Source organism: Polistes dominula, unplaced genomic scaffold (assembly GCF_049000335.1).
Source record: "Polistes dominula isolate Pdom_NZ unplaced genomic scaffold, Pdom_raw_medaka contig_19, whole genome shotgun sequence".
Lineage (NCBI taxonomy): Eukaryota > Metazoa > Arthropoda > Insecta > Hymenoptera > Vespidae > Polistes > Polistes dominula.
Genome location: NW_028301058.1, coordinates 2,669,511 through 2,688,265, shown reverse-complemented (window position 1 = coordinate 2,688,265; position 18,755 = coordinate 2,669,511). Strand labels below are relative to the sequence as shown.

Here is an 18,755-nt window from a genome sequence, read left to right as displayed (position 1 = left end):
TTCTTTTTCTTTTTTTTCACTTCATTTTATATCTTTTTTTTTCTTTTGATGATTTAGTTTTATTTCACTTTTTTTTTTAAATAGATGCGTTCTTCTATGGAGAATAATCGAAGGAAACTGTACGTCGTCTTACTTTCGCGTTAATGCGATGAAAGTATGTAGTTTTTTGTTTAGGATACGCATAATCGACGAAAGTATGGGATGAGAAGCAAAACTCTTCAAGCATATCAATATTTTCTATATTTTATAAGATAACTACTTTGTTTTTATATATAATAATTATTTTATTCTTCTTCTTCTTCTTTTGTTTTCTTTTAATTTAATAAATTGTAAATGAAATATTCAATAAAATAATACCATAATAATAATACAATTAATATTAGGGACCCATTGGAAAATTCTGTCCGTTCAAACAAACATTAGTTCAATTTTTCGTCACTAGGGGGTAAGACTCCATTTTTTAAAATGAAATATACAAATTGCCACCATGTTGGCATATTATAATATTTTCTATATTTTAAAGAAGATAACTTTGTTTTTATATTTAATAATTATTTTATTCTTCTTCTTCTTGTTCTCTTTTAATAAATTGTAAATGAAATATTCAATAAAATAATACTATAATAATACAATTAATTTTTGGAGTCTACCGGAACATTCTGTCCGTTCAAACAAATATTAGTTCAATTTTTCGTCACTAGAGGTAAGGCTCCATTTTTTAAAATGGAATATACAAATTGCCACCATGTTGACAAAAGTTTAAAAATAATTCAATTAATTGATTGTTCAAATTAGGAATAATTTATTATTTTATTTTATTTTCAAAATGGACAGAATTTTCCGGTAGTTCAATTTTTCGTCACTAGGGAGGGGTAAGGCCTATTCCATTTTAGGGATCCTGTAGGAGGGATGCGCCATGTACATTGCTGGGAGACCGGAACTCGATTTTGCGCGCGAATGATTCAAACATTGAAATAATTATGAAATAATGAATTGCATCAAATACAGAAAAAAAATGAACTATATTTAATGATAATTAAAAATTTATATTAAAATAGAATTGGTTACACGAAAAAATTATTATAAATTCAAGCGGTCCCCCAAAATTTTCAGCCAATGGCACATGAGCTGAATATGAATGGCGCATCCCTTCTACAGGATCCCTATTCCATTTCTTAAAATGGAATATACAAATAGCCACCATATTGACAAGAGTTCAAAAGTAGTTCAATTAATTAATTTGTCAAATAATGAATAATTTATTTTATTATTTTATTTTATTTTATTTTAAAAATGGACAAAATTTTTTGCTAGATCTAATATTATTTTTTAAATGAAACGATCATAGACGTGTTATTTAATTTTACTTGTGCAACGTACACGAACTTACACGTGAGATTAATTAACCTGTTAACCGGGGAGTTCCCTTTTTAATTACTCAGCTCTTTTTATTATTTATTTATTATTTATTATTATTTATGCTTAAAATAAATTTAAAAAATATGTGAAATATATATATATATATATATATATATATATATATATATATATTTTCGTTTATTTATATATAAAAAATAAAGGTTAGTACCTTTAGCATTAAAGCAATACGTTTGACGTATTTATACGTCCCACCTAATTAATAGGTTAATAATTTATTACCAAAATAAAATAAAATGAAAAGAAATTGTTGAACTCGATCTTTCAACGTTCGAATCTTTCTAATCTAATATTTGCTTTACATGTTGGTGTGAGTAATACTACATGTTTGCGTGTAGGCGTGACTACTTCTTTCACACATCATACACACACAGAGATATCCAACATACACATAAATATATTTCCGGATGGGTCTTTCCACCCACGAGTGAGAAAATTATCGGAATTCGTGCGAAAGTTCATTTCCTTTTCTTCGTACAACGTCTAAATTCCCTATAGGGTTGTTTTATTTCAAAAATATGAAGATAATAAAATGTAATTTTTAATATCTCGTAAGGAATAATTATTTCAAATGAAAATTCATTTCAATTGTAATTCAAATATGTGCGTAAGTACAAATGTTATTTTAAATTTGATATTAAATGAAATAAATTTTGTACGGAAATGAAAGTACGATTTGTAATTAAACAAAAATATTACGCTCAAGTATTTAAATTTTATTTATTATTGTTGTTGATTATAATTTTAAACTGCATATTAACACTAGACATACCAGACGAGCCATTTTAATTCAAAATTTCAACTTCATGTAACATTTGATTTCTGTAAATCATTTTGCATTAAGCGTTTTGTTATATAAAAATGTCTATAAATTCATTTATCTATTAAAATGATTATTGTTCAACATTTTTTTGTTATTTTTTAAGAATAATAAATAAAGACTGAAAGCCTCAAAAAGCATTTTTTTGTATACACCACAGTCATTTTGACTAGTGTGGTAGAAAATGGTGGTATAACTAGTGGTAATATTATTTTATTTCAATAAAAAAAAAAAAAGTGTTATGCATAAAACACTGAAGAAAATTCTATTCAATGGATTTAATATTACTTTGGATAATTTTCCATATTTTCATGCTCGAATAAAAGATCCTTGTTGCATCTAAGTTAAAAGGTTTAATCGTGAAGAAATAATTTGATTTTTCATCGAACCGTGCTTCGTTTACGATATCAACTATCTAACACGTGTAATTTCATTTCCATACAAAATTATGCAACATATATATATATATATATATATATATATATATATATATATATATATATATATATGTGTATGCAACATGTACATGTATATGTGTCCTATATTTCTCGAGCTTTTATAAAGAAAACTTGATTGATGAGAAATAAATGATTAAAAAAAAAAAAAAAAAAAAAATAAAGAAATATTTTCCATAACAAACACACAGATCCTTTTTTTAATTTATAAATACGAACAAAACTGATAAACAATTAATATCATATTATTGAAATAATTAAGTATCTTATGATATTTAAGGATCAAAATTATTTACGTATTATTATCTACCCCTCGTATGTTTTTCAAGAAGATTCAAGTGCAGATGAGAGACTGTAACCTTTCAAAGCATTCTGTAAAAACCACTCACCCGTATACTTCTTCTTTTCAATGTTAAAAAACAGATCCACTTGTCAGAGAAAAAGAAAGAGAAAAAGATAACTTGGTTTTAGTTTATAAAGAGGAGAAGAAGAGGGTTGGGGTTAGGGAAGGGGGTAACACGTGTTTACATATACTATTAACATATGGATCATGTTTTACGAGTGGTGAGAAACATTCGTCTGGAATTTCAAGTTGTTAAATAATTTATAGTTAATCTTATTAGTATTTAATTTAAAGTCAAAACAACAAGTAATTTTCAAGTTAATAATATATTAATTATTATAATATATAATTTATTATATTATATATATTATTATATATATTAATATATATTATATTATATATATTATTATATATATTAATATATATTATATTATATTTATTATATATATAAATTATTATATATAAATTTATTATAATATATAATTGTTATATATAAATATAATAAAAAATATATATTATATATTATATTATAAAATATAATGATATTTTAAATTATTATATTATTAATTAAATATTATTAATTTAATATATATATATATAAATATAATATAACGAATTAATAATATAATTTTTATATAAAAGGAGTGTAACCCTTCGGGGAAGCAATAAAAATTATAATAATAATAATAATATAATTTTTATTAATTATTATTATTATTAATAAATGTGTTATATAAATGTGTTTGATATAATAATTATATATATATATATATATATATATATATATATATATGTAATATTATTTAAAATATTATATTATTATTTCATATTAAATATTATATTATTTAAAAAGGTAAAATAATAAATTATTTATATCACGATAAATAAAATACAAAAAATACTCTCAAACAATTGACCTAAATCCTTCATACTATATATATATATCATGGAACAGTCTATCTTCTTACATAAATTATATATCCTACATTAGTGAACGATCTAACTCATAATTACGAAATCATTTTGTTCGTATAACGAATAATCGGACTTAAATATATACACGAGTTTCAATAACACAATGAAGGCGTGTCAAAATGTTACTGTCAACTATAAACTTCTTGCATTTCCTTTTGTATGATAACAACGAATGTTTTTGTCTTGACAAAAAAAAAAAAACAAAAAAAAAAAAAGAAAATAATTCATTTCCATATAAGTACGTGGGTAGATTGAAAAGTTTTGAATAACAAAAATGAACGAGTGGGGGTTTCTATATTATTTTTTTTTTTTTACAACAAAATACATTTAAAAAACTTTTTCAAAACTCAACCTTCGTAAAAGAAAAAGAAGCAGAAGAAGAAGAAGAATAAAATGATATTCAAAAACATTTTTATGTCATCTTACAAAAATCTTTCGACTATGTTAAATAAAAAAAAAAAAATCACATAAATAATTAATTTTGAATAATCCAATAAAGGGTTATAAATATGCGCCATGTTTTCTTCAAAACGATAGGAAAATGGCTCTGCTTTGATATCAAAATTCAAAAAAAGTTTACCTCGTTCATCCCCCTCGCATTCGAACAATAACAAAAACAATAACAATAAGAAGAATATATTTGAATATGTTCGAAAATTTGTCGAGAAGTAATAAAAACAAACGATGATAACAATAATAAGGAAAAGAAAATGTATTATCATTTATCCTACCATGATTCGAAGATTCGACAGTTAGAGAAACACGTTCGATCGATTTTTTAAGGGTGAGGAGGGGGTGATAATTTATTCTCTGAAAAGAGGGAAAGTAGACAACCATTTATCTATCCATCCATTCATTCGTTCCTTATATACTTTACATACATATATATATATATATATATATATGTATTATTAGTATATATGTATTACGTTCGTTCGCACGACGAGCCCGTACGAACGAAATCGATAAGCTACAGTCTACACACACACAACATTAGGAAAAAAAGAAAGAAAGGATAGATATATAATTAAAAAAAAATAATAATAATAATAAAAAAAAAGGAAAAACAACAATTTATTATCAGATATAACTTACTGTGAAATATCCTTTTTCCTTATCCTAATCCATATGGCCGATGATTCAGATTTATCTCAAATATTTTTTATCTTGTCTAATATCAAACTCGAATTCACTCTCTAACACGAACTTTAAGTATAATAGGGGGGATTGGACGATTTCAAATTATTATTCTTTCAAACAAAAAAATATATTTTATTAAACGGTCTGTTTCGAACATTCCTCTATTTCTATAGAAAATATATATATATATTTTTGTTTAATTTGTATAAAATTAAACTGACGATTATAAGTTGACGTTAATCTAATCTTTTATTTATCTAACTATCTATCTATCTATCTATTTATTTATTTATTTAGTTATCTTTTTCTTCTTATTATTAGATTTTCATTTAATTTGATTTTATTATATGGAAGCACCACTACTACCACCGATTAGATTCGAGTTAATTTCGTATCGTGTGCTTTGTCTTTTAATTAATAAAGACGAAAACAATTCGATGTACAAACTGCAGCAACGCCGCAGCGACGACTGCCGGCGATCAGCAACCAGCCCTACGGTTACCTACTACCCCCTTCTCCCACCATAGACACTAGCAAACACTGTACATAGAAAGGAGGGGTTACTCCCATCGAATTTGAATTTCGCGGCATACGTTTCTAAGCGTGACGTAGCAACGCCAAAATGGCGCCACTTTTGAAATTTTATTCATCTATAATTATTTAACTAATGAACATTATTAATCACATTTGCTCTTTTTTTATATAATAACAAACATATATTTATATTTATTAAGTCAGTAATTTTAAAAAATTTCTAATCAACATTTTGTTAAATAAATGATTAGTATATATAATAGTTTATGAGTATTTTAAATAGACGATCACAGTATTTTTGATTGAGTTAGGATTATGTATCAATACGAGATAAATACTGATATTTAAAATATAGTTAGTGACCAGTTCACAAACGCAATTAATTCTTTCAAAGATAATGTTCGCTATCTAAACTGTTTGTTAACCCATCACCGATTGTGCTGTTGGTTTTTTATTAATTGTTATAACACTTATCATTTATTTATAATATTGATTAAAAATGTTGACAAAAAAAAACTGACCTGATAAATAGCAGTCTCTCTCTTTTTGTTATATTAATAAATATTACTTATTAACGTATTGTTTGTTAAAATCTTTCACTGATATTGTAGAATCCATATGCCTTAGCATTTCTTTTCTTTGTTGATCGGTTTTAAGAGAGCCCCATACTTCTTCCAACTTTTTCTGCTGATATCTCTAAACAGAAAAATAATATTCACAGTAATTTAACACATATGAGTATTTAATGTATTACTTATCAACAGCCAATTAATAGGTTTTAAACTAGCAATGTTTAATCATTGTCGGTAAATAAAGTATTCAAAATCAAATTAAAAATTAAATATTAATACTTACTCTAACATTAATGAAACAATGTTTTATAGTTGCACCGATATAAATAATATTTATTTTAACAGTTTGATTATCAATATCGTTAATCAATGGAAGAGCATTTAATACAAATCTATGTGGTCCATGCCTGCTTCTAACGAATGCTACTTTTGTAGATGAGTTATAATATTTAGCTGTAATAAAAGAAAATGATTTAAAATTTTTCTTCTTCTTCTTCTTCTTCATTTACTTAGGACTAATAATAATTTGAATAATAAATTAATAATCTTGATTATTAAATGAATTACTTAAGAATCCAATCGATGCTGCAGCCAATCCATAATCTCCATATAATTGTTGTATTTTTTTTAATTGCATTAAGCAATGCTGGTGGTTTGAGCGATTTGTTTTTATTATTCACTATTTCTATTTCAATTGCAAAATACCTAAAATAAAAAAAATAAACAAAAGATTAATATAGTTAATCTAATTCATATATTAATCTAACCTATGAATTATATATATATATATATATATATATATATATATATTTTGTATATCAACCTAACCTATAAAATACATTTATTTACCTGTGTTTAAACCGAACCATTATAAATGTTACACGTTTTTATACTTTTAAAATATAATTTATAAATAACACGCACAATTATATTATATTATTTTAATATAATGATCAATTTTTGATTTAAATCGTTAAATATTATTTCAAGATATGAGAGACTTGCCATAGCACTTCATCTCAACTACTTAAAATGTTTAGGTCGATACTGAGCGCACATGTTATTGCACACGTGGCTTTATCTTAATAAAGAAAAAAAATCATCGTACGATAGTGAAATTCATAATAAAAAGTATTACATTGGAATAATTATTGAAATAATTATTAGAATTCCTTTTTTTAAATATTTTTTTCTTAACTATAATATTATTAATAATAATTGTTTTAAAAAGAAATAATACATGTATATATTATTAATAAAAATTACGTTAATAAAAAAAGTATATTAACACAGTAACGTTATTCAAGAACGTGGTAAATGAACGAAAAGTCAAGGTAATATTGCAAGAAATGTCAGTTTCTATGCATTACATAAACGTCACTCATATCTTATCCTGACAGTGAGTTAATAACATTTAATTTATGTTATGCGAAAATACACTATTCACATCAAAATTCTCAACTATGATATAAAATTGTTGATAAATTATATTATTAGCATGTAATTTCTTTAATCTGCAACATATGTTCAATTATTTTCAATGAATTTATATTAATTATTTGTTCATTTTAAATTATCAACAATAATTTCAACTATTTCAGTTTGTACTTTTAGTAATTATTCATTGCATTATATTTGTTATAATTTTCTAATTCTATTATTTTTCGCTAAGTTCAACGTTATCTCAGGGTCATATGATATTATTATCTGGGATTACAGACATATAACTTTTCAACTGATAACCATAAGTCACATTTTTTGTTTTTTGAAAATTCATAATGGATCCCTTCTCTGTACAGAACATTCAGTTGGCTTTCATAAATGAACAATAAATATTCTTAAGTACAGACATTCGAGGAAGTAAAAATGATGAACTATTTTGTCGGCGTTGATGTAGGAACTGGAAGTGCAAGAGCAGGATTAATATCTTCCAATGGGAAAATTATAAAAGTAGCAACATGTCCTCTTGAGATATTTCATCCAGCGCAAGATTTTTATGAACAATCTTCTGATAATATTTGGGACGCTGTTTGTAAAGTAGTTAAGGTAAATAATTTCTATTAATAATTTTGATTATTATTCATTCAACGTATTCATTTTATAGACAGTTATAGAAGGTACTCCGATTGATAATATTAAAGGTATTGGATTTGATGCCACTTGTTCTTTAGTAGCAATAGACAAAAATGGATTACCAGTTAGCGTTAGTCCATCAGGTAAAATACAATATTATTCTAAATTAAATGAATATTTATTAATAACATTTACTTGTATAGGCAAAGATAAACAAAATGTTATACTTTGGATGGATCACAGAGCTCAGAAGGAAGCAGATCTTATTAACAATCTTGGACACGACATACTTCGTTACGTAGGTGGCAAAGTTTCTTTAGAAATGGAGACACCTAAAATGCTTTGGCTAAAAAACAATTTACCATCATCCTGGAATCGTGCAACATTGCTTTTCGATCTTCCTGATTTTCTAACTTGGAAAGCAACTGGTTCCGAATCTAGGTAACGATATTATTATTATTATTATTATCATTTTTATCTCTTTATTAAAATATTAAAATTCTATTTAAGTGTGTGCGTTTGTGTGCTTATATATATTTATAGATCTTTGTGTTCTTTGGTTTGCAAGTGGAATTATTATGCTGAACCTGGTGTAAATAACTGTGGTTGGAAGGAAGACTTTTTCAATCAAATTGGCTTACAAGATCTCAAAGATAATCATTGGAGTAAATTAGGTATTTATTAATTAGCTAGGATATCTTCTAATTTGTAATACAATATTATTATTATTAACAAATATTTTAAAGGTAAAGTGATAAAAGCTCCTGGTGAACCAGTCGGTAAAGGATTATCTGCAAAAGCAGCATTAGAATTAGGACTGTTAGAAGGAACAGCAGTAGGCACATCTCTCATTGATGCACATGCTGGTGGACTTGGTATGATTGGTTGTTCTGCTCCTGGTATATCTAACGAATTAACTAGTCGATTAGGTGTGTAAAATATTAATTTAAATGATTCAGATCTTTATCTATAAATTTCTAATACAAAAAAGATTTTGAACAAAATTCTAGCACTCATATGTGGTACATCGACATGTCATATGGCTGTAAACGAGAATAAAATATTTGTTAACGGTATTTGGGGACCTTATTACAGTGCTATGATTCCTGGTTTATGGCTACATGAAGGTGGTCAAAGTGCAACTGGAAAATTACTTGATCATGTGATCGATACACATCCTGCTACTCCTAAAATTCTGAAATCTTTAGAAAATAATAAGTAATTTTGAATATATTATAATTATTAATGTTAGAATACATTTCTAATTATATTATTTATTTCAGACATATTCAACAATATTTATCTATGTTATTGCAAACTATGGCGGATAAAAGAAATCTTAGAAATGTATCCTATTTAACAAAAAGTATTCACGTCTGGCCCGATTTTCATGGAAACCGTTCCCCACTTGCTGATCCAACGTTAAAGGGAATGGTACGAGTTTGATAACTAAAAGAACGATTTAAACATTTGTTCTAAATTTTGCGTTCAATCAGGTTTCAGGTTTGTCTCTATCAGTGGATGAAGAAAGTTTAGCAATATTATATCTAGCTACAATACAAGCATTAACGGTATAATGTCAATTTAATATACAAATACTTTAATTGAAACATATGTATTTAAATAATGATTATTCTTATTTCAGTATGGAACGAAATATATTTTGGAAACTTTGGTAACTGCGGGTTACAAGATAGAAAGTATATTAATATGTGGTGGTCTTAGTCAAAACCCATTGTTCGTTCAAATTCAAGCAGATGTTTTAGCTTTACCCGTGCTCTGTCCTACAGAAAAGGAATCTGTTTTAATAGGAGCAGCTATTCTCGGATCATATGCAGCAAAAGAATTTCTTTCCATGGAAACTGCTATAAAATCAATGGGAGGTCATGCAAAAGTTGTTCAACCTCAATTGGAATGTTACAAGTGCGTATTTTCTCTTACAAATGTTCGTCGTTGATTAAAATTATTACAAAATTGATATATTTTCCATCACAGATATCATTTACGAAAGTACGAAGTTTTTAAAAAGATGGTGCAAGATCAAAGAGATTATGACAAGTTTATGAACGAAGAAATAAGTACCTGATTTGTTTATATTATTTGTTAATAACATTTTTATCAATAACAATAACTATTATTACAATGACATTTATATAAGTTATATATATATATTGTTCCAAACATTTTATATTACTTGCAAACCTTTATAGATATTTTTTGTACTTATATGTAAAAAAGAAAGAAAAAAAAACAATATATATATTATAAGGTCATCTTAATTACTTTTTTATGAGTTTGAGATACCTTGAAGCCATCTTTTCGTAATCCTGATACTTTCCTGAAGTCTATAAAATATAAAGTGTTTCATCTAAATACTAAAGTGCCCAGCATAGATCAACATCTCAGTGATTGATCAGGAACTATTATAGTTTGTTCAACAAGGCAGTAGCCCTTGCTTGACAATATAATATATATATAATTATATTTTTATTTTTATCACAAATTACAATTTATAATATAAAGAATAATATATATATATATATTTATGTGCTTATATTGTGCTTAACAATTCTTTAATACATTTCGTTAATACTTAAATTTACTCGTTTGTATATAGTTAGAAAAAACATACTTTATAACGATATTGCTAAAAAATTTCACATTAGAAAAAAATATCAAAAGTTTCTTATTATTCTATATAAGAACACTTAACCTCTTTTTTTTTTTTTTAATTATTAAAAAAATACATATACTGAGTAATAAGTATTAAGCGTTTTTTCAATATCATTATACAAGTCTAAAAAACGATGTACTTTGGTAAAAAAATTCTAATGAATTCTTCGAAAAAAGTACAATGTATAATACACTCTTCTTCTTCATCTTCTTTGAAGTTGCCATTCTTTCTCGCATTTTAACGAATTAAAAGATGTTAGATTTTAATTATTATTTACAAAAATTCGAAAACAGAAGTTTTCTCTATGCGTGTAAACGATTTTAAACATATCATTTGATTAAAAAGAACAAAACTGAAACTACATATAGAATATTAATAAATCAATAAGAATATGTATTAGGAAGCAATAAATTCTACATTCTTATTTTCTTTTTTCTCCTATCATAAAAATATTGTTACGTATTACAAGTTATTACATCGATAACTCAATTCAGTATTTCTTTCACGATTAAAAGAAAACATATCTTGCTGTTTCTTCGAACAATTACAATTACATAGATTATAATACTGGTAAAATGCTTTGGATACGATACTACAAACATTATATTCGTTAAAAAATACTTTATCAGATCCAAATTGAATTAATATATAAATGGAATGTCTGTAGTTTTTCTTGGTCAAACGATGTTTGTACATTCTGTGCACGAAAATAAGAAAACATTATTTTTGTTTGTGCAACAACAACGTTTAACAACATTGTTTGATTGGAAAAACTCTTTGGACATTCTGTATATTAAAAATAAATCAATGAAAGAAATTATCAATAATATTTTAAACATTGATTATTCACTGATTGCACTAACTATATCTTTTCTTTCATATTTTTCTTAGAATATTTCTTCATATCTTTATTGAAATGATATTTTGTAGAATTAAAAACGAAAATAATATTATAATGTTTGTTCTTTTCTTTTCTTTTCTTTATCGATACACGCAAGTATTAATAAAAAAAAAGGATAGATCAATTAAAAAAGAAAATTATTATTATTATTATTATTATTAACGTATTCAATTATTTGGAAATATTCCATTACCATTAACTTCGTCAGTCTTCAAATAGAATAATCTGTACAAATTATCATTTGTATCTATGATAATATGACAAGTCAAAATAATTAAATATCATTGGGACATTAATTACATACTTAAAAATATAATCTAAAACTTAATCAGAATAATAGATTATTCTTTTTTTTTTTTTTCTTTTTTTTAAATCTTGTATAATGATATATAGCTATAAGATTTCAACAATAGTTTTAAAGATACATTTCAACATATAAAATATCCCAAAATTCATTGGAAGACGTGTACCATATATATATATGTGTGTGTGTGTATGTTATGTATGTATATTTATGATGATTGTGGTAGTAATTTGCACTATTAATAAAAATAACATTTTATATAAAATATATCATTAATTCACGAGTAACTATCTTCATATAGTGTTGAAGCATCGGTTAATATTCTTACTCTATAATATGTTTCTTTCTTTTTTCCTTTTTTTTTACAATTTCAAAAATATATCTATATCCTTAATATTGTAAAAAAAAAAAACTATTTTTTCCTTTTTTAAAAATATTACCTCTGGTCAAATATATCCTACTTCGTAATCAATATTTTGTGCTATTTCGTTAATAATATAAAAATAATTGATTCGATAAACAATTGTAAGATCATTCGAATTCATTTAAATCGAAAACATTCAGCAATATGATTTAACATATGTTGAAATGCTGTTGAAGGAGAAGAACCAAATCTTTGTCTCCATAAATACCTTGATATTACATGTTGACCTAACGTATGCGTAGTCTCTTGAATTTCTTCGCATATTTCTACAGCCGTTTGCCAAATAGTTTCTTAAATAAATAGACGACGATAACCAATAAGAGTTTTCCATTATGATGTGTTATCAAATAAAATGGAAAAGAAAAAGAAAGAGGAAAGATAAGAAAATAATAAGAATAGAAAATAATAAAAAAAAGGAAACAAAATTTACCTAAATTATCCAGAAGTTTTGTTTTTCCTGGTGGATCGAACTTTTGTAAGTGTTCAACACTAATAACTGTATATTGCTTTAATTCTAACAACGATTCATAACTGCAGCAACGAGCTTTACTATTAGCTATAATGCAAGTTCCAGGTACCGTGTGACGTGTTATTTCGTTTAAGGCCTCTTTCACCATATTACATCTACCAACATCCTTTTTGTTATTCTCCATTTTGATAGGCTATAAAAAATATAATATTTAATATAAAATAATATACAAATATACATCATTTTAATTCTTTTACCTCTGGTATTGCTTCTATCATGTGCAACCACATACGTGGTGGCATAGTATTTGCTTCAACTATACAAACTATAGTATGAGAATTATTGTTACGTTTTCTATTAGAACTTGTATCTACATAATTTCTAACCATACAACCCCCTGGAAATTCATCAACGATAACTATTGCACTCTTATCCCCCAACATCCAATCTTCCGGATGACTCATAACATAAGTTTCTGAAACTTCGTCGCATCTTTCGTATACTTTCTTAACTATATGAGTTTTAATATCTGTAAATAGATTACAATACTTTAACACAATTCTTAATACATTTGTCATTATTATTAAATTGTCAATAATTATTAAATCAAATACTAACCGAGATAGGAAGCAGCATCTTCGTAAGAAATCTGTTGACACCAACCAAATATCAATTGAAGACACAATTTTAAATCACATTTAATTCCTAAAAAGAATGACTCCTCTCTGATAGATTGTTTTTTGGCACAATGAGGACAAGTCCAGTTATATTTATCTACTATTCTGGCAGGATTCCAAACTAAACTTTTTCCTTTACAATTTAAATGAGGACAATTTGAAACCGTACGAATCAAACTCATTTCTTTTAACCAACCGCATAACTCTCCTTCGTGACCCTGTTGTAACATCGGTCGTATAGCAACATCGAAATATCCTCCATGGTCTCCAAAATGGTCCGAACAATCTCTACGTTAGATGTATAAAAATTAATTAATAATATTACTTCAAGTTACATATGTATATAGAATATCCTGAGGTTTACCAATCAAACTTCATAACCACATTCTATTAGTGGAAATCAAAATAAAATTATTATTAGTAATTACACAGTTTGGTTGATAAACCCTTTGGACACTTATTATATAAATATATATTATCTACACAACACCTATTAATATTGTACCAAATTTTGTAAACAAAAAATGACAATTACAACATTGGAAATTGTACAAACAATCATTATTCCAAATTATTACAAAAAATTAGAAGAATAGGTTATCTTTTGAAAAATAAGTTTAACGAATAAAATAATTACTCTATTTAGTTATAATTATTTATAATAATCATTCTGTGACGTGTGGAATAACAATCTAGCAACTATGCAACATCAAAGGAAGTTAACCATAATAGAAGAATTTCATTTATAATAATTTTCTGACTCTTAATTTAACTTAGAAATTTATCGAGTTACAATTTTGTCTACAGTAAGGAGAAATGAATTTATTAAAATATAAAATATGTATTTATGTAAACAAATGCAGTAGCTTGTCATGCAACACCGCATGCAACAAGTATTATCCAACAATACTTATAATTTACCTTGTAGTTTTCACTTTCGCATTGTTCATTTTTCACATTCACTCTTACGTTATTTTCTCGTAAAGATAACAAATTATAATTAATTTAAATTAACATAATGCATTAAACAATAATTGAAAAGAATAACAGAAAAAAAAACCAAAGGCACTACCGACTACTCGGAGCAGAGACGCATTTCCTACTGACTGCCATGATGGACGCCCGATGCGTCACCTATCGATACTTGCGCAAACTAAACTCGATCAATACAATCGATAATTTTAAATATATACTCGTGGCGGTAATTACGAAAATATTTTTATAAATTCCAAGAATTTCATTCAATTTTGTTTTTAATTATTATTATAAATAATTGTCACTTAATATAAATAATAAAATAAACTTTGTATCACTTTGATATCTAGTTTTTCTTATAAATTTCATTCATTTTATAAATTAACAAATATGAAAATAGATTTCAGAGGAAACAAAATCATATATGAAATTAATCGAATTTACTAACTACATTAATGTATATCAAATAAAATTGATATATTTGGACGTATTAATGGGCTTATTGGAAATTAATTGAATCGCATCGGATAAAACACTTTGTAATTTTTGTCTTTGTTGTTTAATATTTTTTTTCCTTTTTTTAATATTTTTTTTTATTATCATTTTTTGTTCCTTTTTTTTTATCGATTTTTTTTTATTACGAACATGTTTTACAAAGCAAAATCGTGTGTGTGAGATGGTTATGGAAGTGATGGTGAATGTGTGGTGGGAGGCGCTGAAGAACTACAAGAGTTAGTGTCGCTGGGGGGTTTACACAATTTAACAAGATTTCTTTTTTTCTTCCAGAGGATGGTGCAGATATAAGGACATCGGCACGTTGATATAAAAAGTACTCTTTTTTTTTCTTTTCTTCTTCTTCTTTTTTTTTTTTTTTTTTAAATAGATATAGCGTGATGATGAGAATTTAGGCCGGCACATTCATTCAACCATTTTCGTTTGTTAATTAATATTTTGTTGTATCTTTTTCTTTAGTTTTACATATACACGAATAATACTGCACTTTCATATGTATGCATTCGGGAGATAGAGAAAAGAACACAACCCCTCTATTTTTTTTTTTTTTTTTTTAAAGAAGCGTGCACTTTTTTCAGTTTTTTTTTTTTTTTTTTTTTAATTCATTTCTGTTGTTGTTGTTTCTGCTGTATTATTATTATTATTATTATTATCATCATTTTATATTTTTATTATTATTCTTGCGCAAGGTTTGCTTTTTTTTAACATGCCCGATAATTATTTATTTTCGTTATTTATTTATTTATTATTTCTCGATGTATACTTATAAAAAAAATACCACGATAAACGACGTGACAAATTCTGTACAATTTTCTTTTTTTCATCTTTTTCTTCTTCTTCTTTTCTTTTTTGCATCTTTCTCGACACACGTTTGTTTTTTTTTTTATTCTTACAATTAATTAATTTATTTATTTATTTGTTTATTCATTATTATTATTTTTTTTTCTTCTTATCAGTTTTTTTTTTAAATCTCTTTTTTGATTGGTACATATTACAATCTTCTTGCTAGAAAATACAAATTAAAATACGTCTTTTTTATATTTCCATTTATAACATTTGTTTTGTTTTGTTTTGTTTCTTTTTTGTTGCTACCGTTTTCAGGTCCACGATTTTGTTGACGATTTATTTTAAAAAGAATTTTTTTTTTTTTATTTTTATTTGGCCGGTGTACCGCGCGTTTGTCTCGCGTTTCTTTCTTTTTTTTTTTTTATTTGTTATTATTTTTATTTCTTTTAAAATGCGTATATCTAACGGTGTCATGATTTCTAAAAACGCATGCACGTTGATTCAGCATCGATTAAACACTTAAAAATCTCCCTACAACTTTTTTTGTTGATCCTATTTAGTTTTATTTTCTTTTATTTTATTTATTATTTATTTTTTTTTTTTTTAATTAAGAGAGAGAGAGAGAGAGAGAGAAGTGCTTAGGTACGAATTCATATAATTTCTCTTGTTGTGTGTTACGAGCGGAAAAAATACTTTGTTTTTTTGTTTATTTTTATTATTATTATTATTATTTTAATTATAATTATTATTATTATTAATTATTTTTTGTTTTATTTTGTTTCCTCAACAATTTAAATTTATTTACGTATGTAAAATGTATGTTATGCGCGCGCGTTTTTGTATTTGTGTGTGTATTAGTAATGTGTAGGATGAATTTTTAGCAAAATAATTCTTTTATTTAAATCGTGGAGAATATTTGTATCTTGTCGTTTAATAATGGGTGGATGCTTTATATTAAAACCAAGAAGCAAAATAAACAAAAACAACAACAACAACAACAACAAAAAAACCAATTCGAGTCCAATCAAAAATTGAATTTAAATGAAACACGAAATTGTATAAGAACACGTGTTATATTAAATAATCGTTTTTTTTTTTTTTTAACAATTTTTGTGATGCGATCAGCTTTTAAAAAAAAAAAAAATAACATAAAAATGAAATAAAAAAGAAAAATCTAAGAAAAAAGAAAACGAAAATTACAAAAATGTCAGAAATGTCACTGTGTCATTAAATTCTTTTACGTTATTTTTTTTTTCTTTTCTTTTCTTTTCTTTTCTTCACACTTCCAGCCATGATGCTTTTTTTTTTTTTATTACGATAATGAAGAAAAATTGATTTTCATTTCGCGATCCAATTACCGTCGTATACACGTACACATATATATTTACACACATATACAGAATGTCCCAGGTTAATTTTCTTTATCAGCAAAACTTTACCACCAATAATTATATTCTACAAATAAAAATATTAAATAAAATAGCGAACAATTTATTTCTATGTTGTATCGAACGATAAAATCGGTCCCATTGTCGTTTCATATTTTTGTTACATAAATTTTGAATAAATTCATTTACAAATCTCACACAGACAAGTTTATATAAAACAAATATATATATATATATATATATATATATATATATATATACATATATATTTTCTTTTTATTTATAGAATTAGTTGATACAATTTTTCGAACACAAACTGGGCCACCCTGTATATTTCTATGCATATAAGTATATGTATACACATATAAATTGATATTATTTATTTATTTTTTTTTTTTTAACTTTATCTTTTTATACGAGCATAACGAAAAATGCTGCTTTGAATAAAATCATCACACATGAGACATTAAAGAAGAGTCCTATTTAAATATTTACAATTGAGATCGACGTTAAAAGTAATGAGCAATCTGTCTTGTTCCATAATTTTTTAACGTATTATTTGATTACTATGTATATATATGTATATCTATACACCATATTTAAATATATATATATATACATACGTATACATATAAATCAAATATATATTATAGTGCGTGCATAGGAAGGCGCAGTTCAGTGGTATTACAATAAAAAGATTCAGTCGCACCACACCCTGCAGAGCCGATGAAAGAAATCACTAAAAATAAAACATAAACGCGAACATGTTAATATATGTATACGCTATAGTATTTCCTAGTGTAACAGTAATAGCTACTGGTAGACAAACAGACAGTTTGGCAGGCATGGTGAACATAAAATCAAACATGTACACGTTCTCTTAACACATAGACCAGACCTATTTCCTTCTTTTCATATATATATATATATATCATCTCTCTATTTTGTTTTTCTTTCTTTCACATACGATTACTTTCTATCATTATTCAGATTCTCCATTCCCTTCCCCTTCACTCATCGTCATTACTTTTATTCAAATTCCTTATATTCTATTATCATTCACGAGAGTTTTCCTATAATGTTCTTGTAATATAGGCTTTGTTTATTTATTTTGTTTTTTCCTTTTTTTTTTCTTTTTTTTTTTTAATTTCTTTTTATTTTAATAATATACTAATAATATTAACGTAAACTACACCTATAAGACTAACATTTTCTCTTCGCCGGCGCGTATCATTTTCTTTTGTTTAAATCAACGCGACGCCGATCATCATCTTCTTTCTTCCTTTCTTTCTTTC

The 18,755-nt window shown here is 25.4% G+C and overlaps 4 protein-coding genes across 5 annotated transcripts in view; 1 reads left to right on the top strand and 3 right to left on the bottom strand.

Annotated features, from left to right (window-relative positions):
• corn (microtubule-binding protein cornetto) overlaps positions 1-5,267 on the bottom strand; it is a 29,576-nt gene extending 24,309 nt beyond the window's left edge. For both annotated transcript variants that reach the window (XM_015319783.2, XM_015319781.2), the window contains exon 1: positions 5,126-5,267. The gene's annotated coding sequence lies outside the window, so the exon portion shown is untranslated. The remainder of the gene's footprint in view (positions 1-5,125) is intronic.
• A 992-nt stretch (positions 5,268-6,259) lies between these two features.
• Pop5 (POP5 ribonuclease P/MRP subunit) lies at positions 6,260-7,363 on the bottom strand. Its single transcript, XM_015319799.2, is given in 5 exon segments — positions 6,260-6,400; positions 6,560-6,729; positions 6,844-6,902; positions 6,904-6,981; positions 7,126-7,363. Coding segments are annotated over 5 exon segments (459 nt in total). The 5' UTR covers positions 7,146-7,363; the 3' UTR covers positions 6,260-6,268.
• A 741-nt stretch (positions 7,364-8,104) lies between these two features.
• On the top strand, positions 8,105-10,622 carry LOC107065802 (FGGY carbohydrate kinase domain-containing protein). Its single transcript, XM_015319793.2, has 10 exons — positions 8,105-8,322; positions 8,381-8,492; positions 8,553-8,790; positions 8,893-9,023; positions 9,096-9,278; positions 9,360-9,567; positions 9,633-9,783; positions 9,846-9,920; positions 9,995-10,272; positions 10,345-10,622. Exons 1-10 carry the CDS (start codon positions 8,143-8,145, stop codon positions 10,433-10,435), a joined length of 1,647 nt encoding a protein of 548 aa, XP_015175279.2. The 5' UTR covers positions 8,105-8,142; the 3' UTR covers positions 10,436-10,622.
• Positions 10,623-10,805: 183 nt separating this feature from the next.
• LOC107065804 (uncharacterized) lies at positions 10,806-15,178 on the bottom strand. Its single transcript, XM_015319796.2, has 5 exons — positions 14,720-15,178; positions 13,740-14,086; positions 13,379-13,650; positions 13,083-13,314; positions 10,806-12,942 (listed from the first exon to the last, which is right to left on the bottom strand). Exons 1-5 carry the CDS (start codon positions 14,746-14,748, stop codon positions 12,770-12,772), a joined length of 1,053 nt encoding a protein of 350 aa, XP_015175282.1. The 5' UTR covers positions 14,749-15,178; the 3' UTR covers positions 10,806-12,769.
• Positions 15,179-18,755: the final 3,577 nt, after the last annotated feature.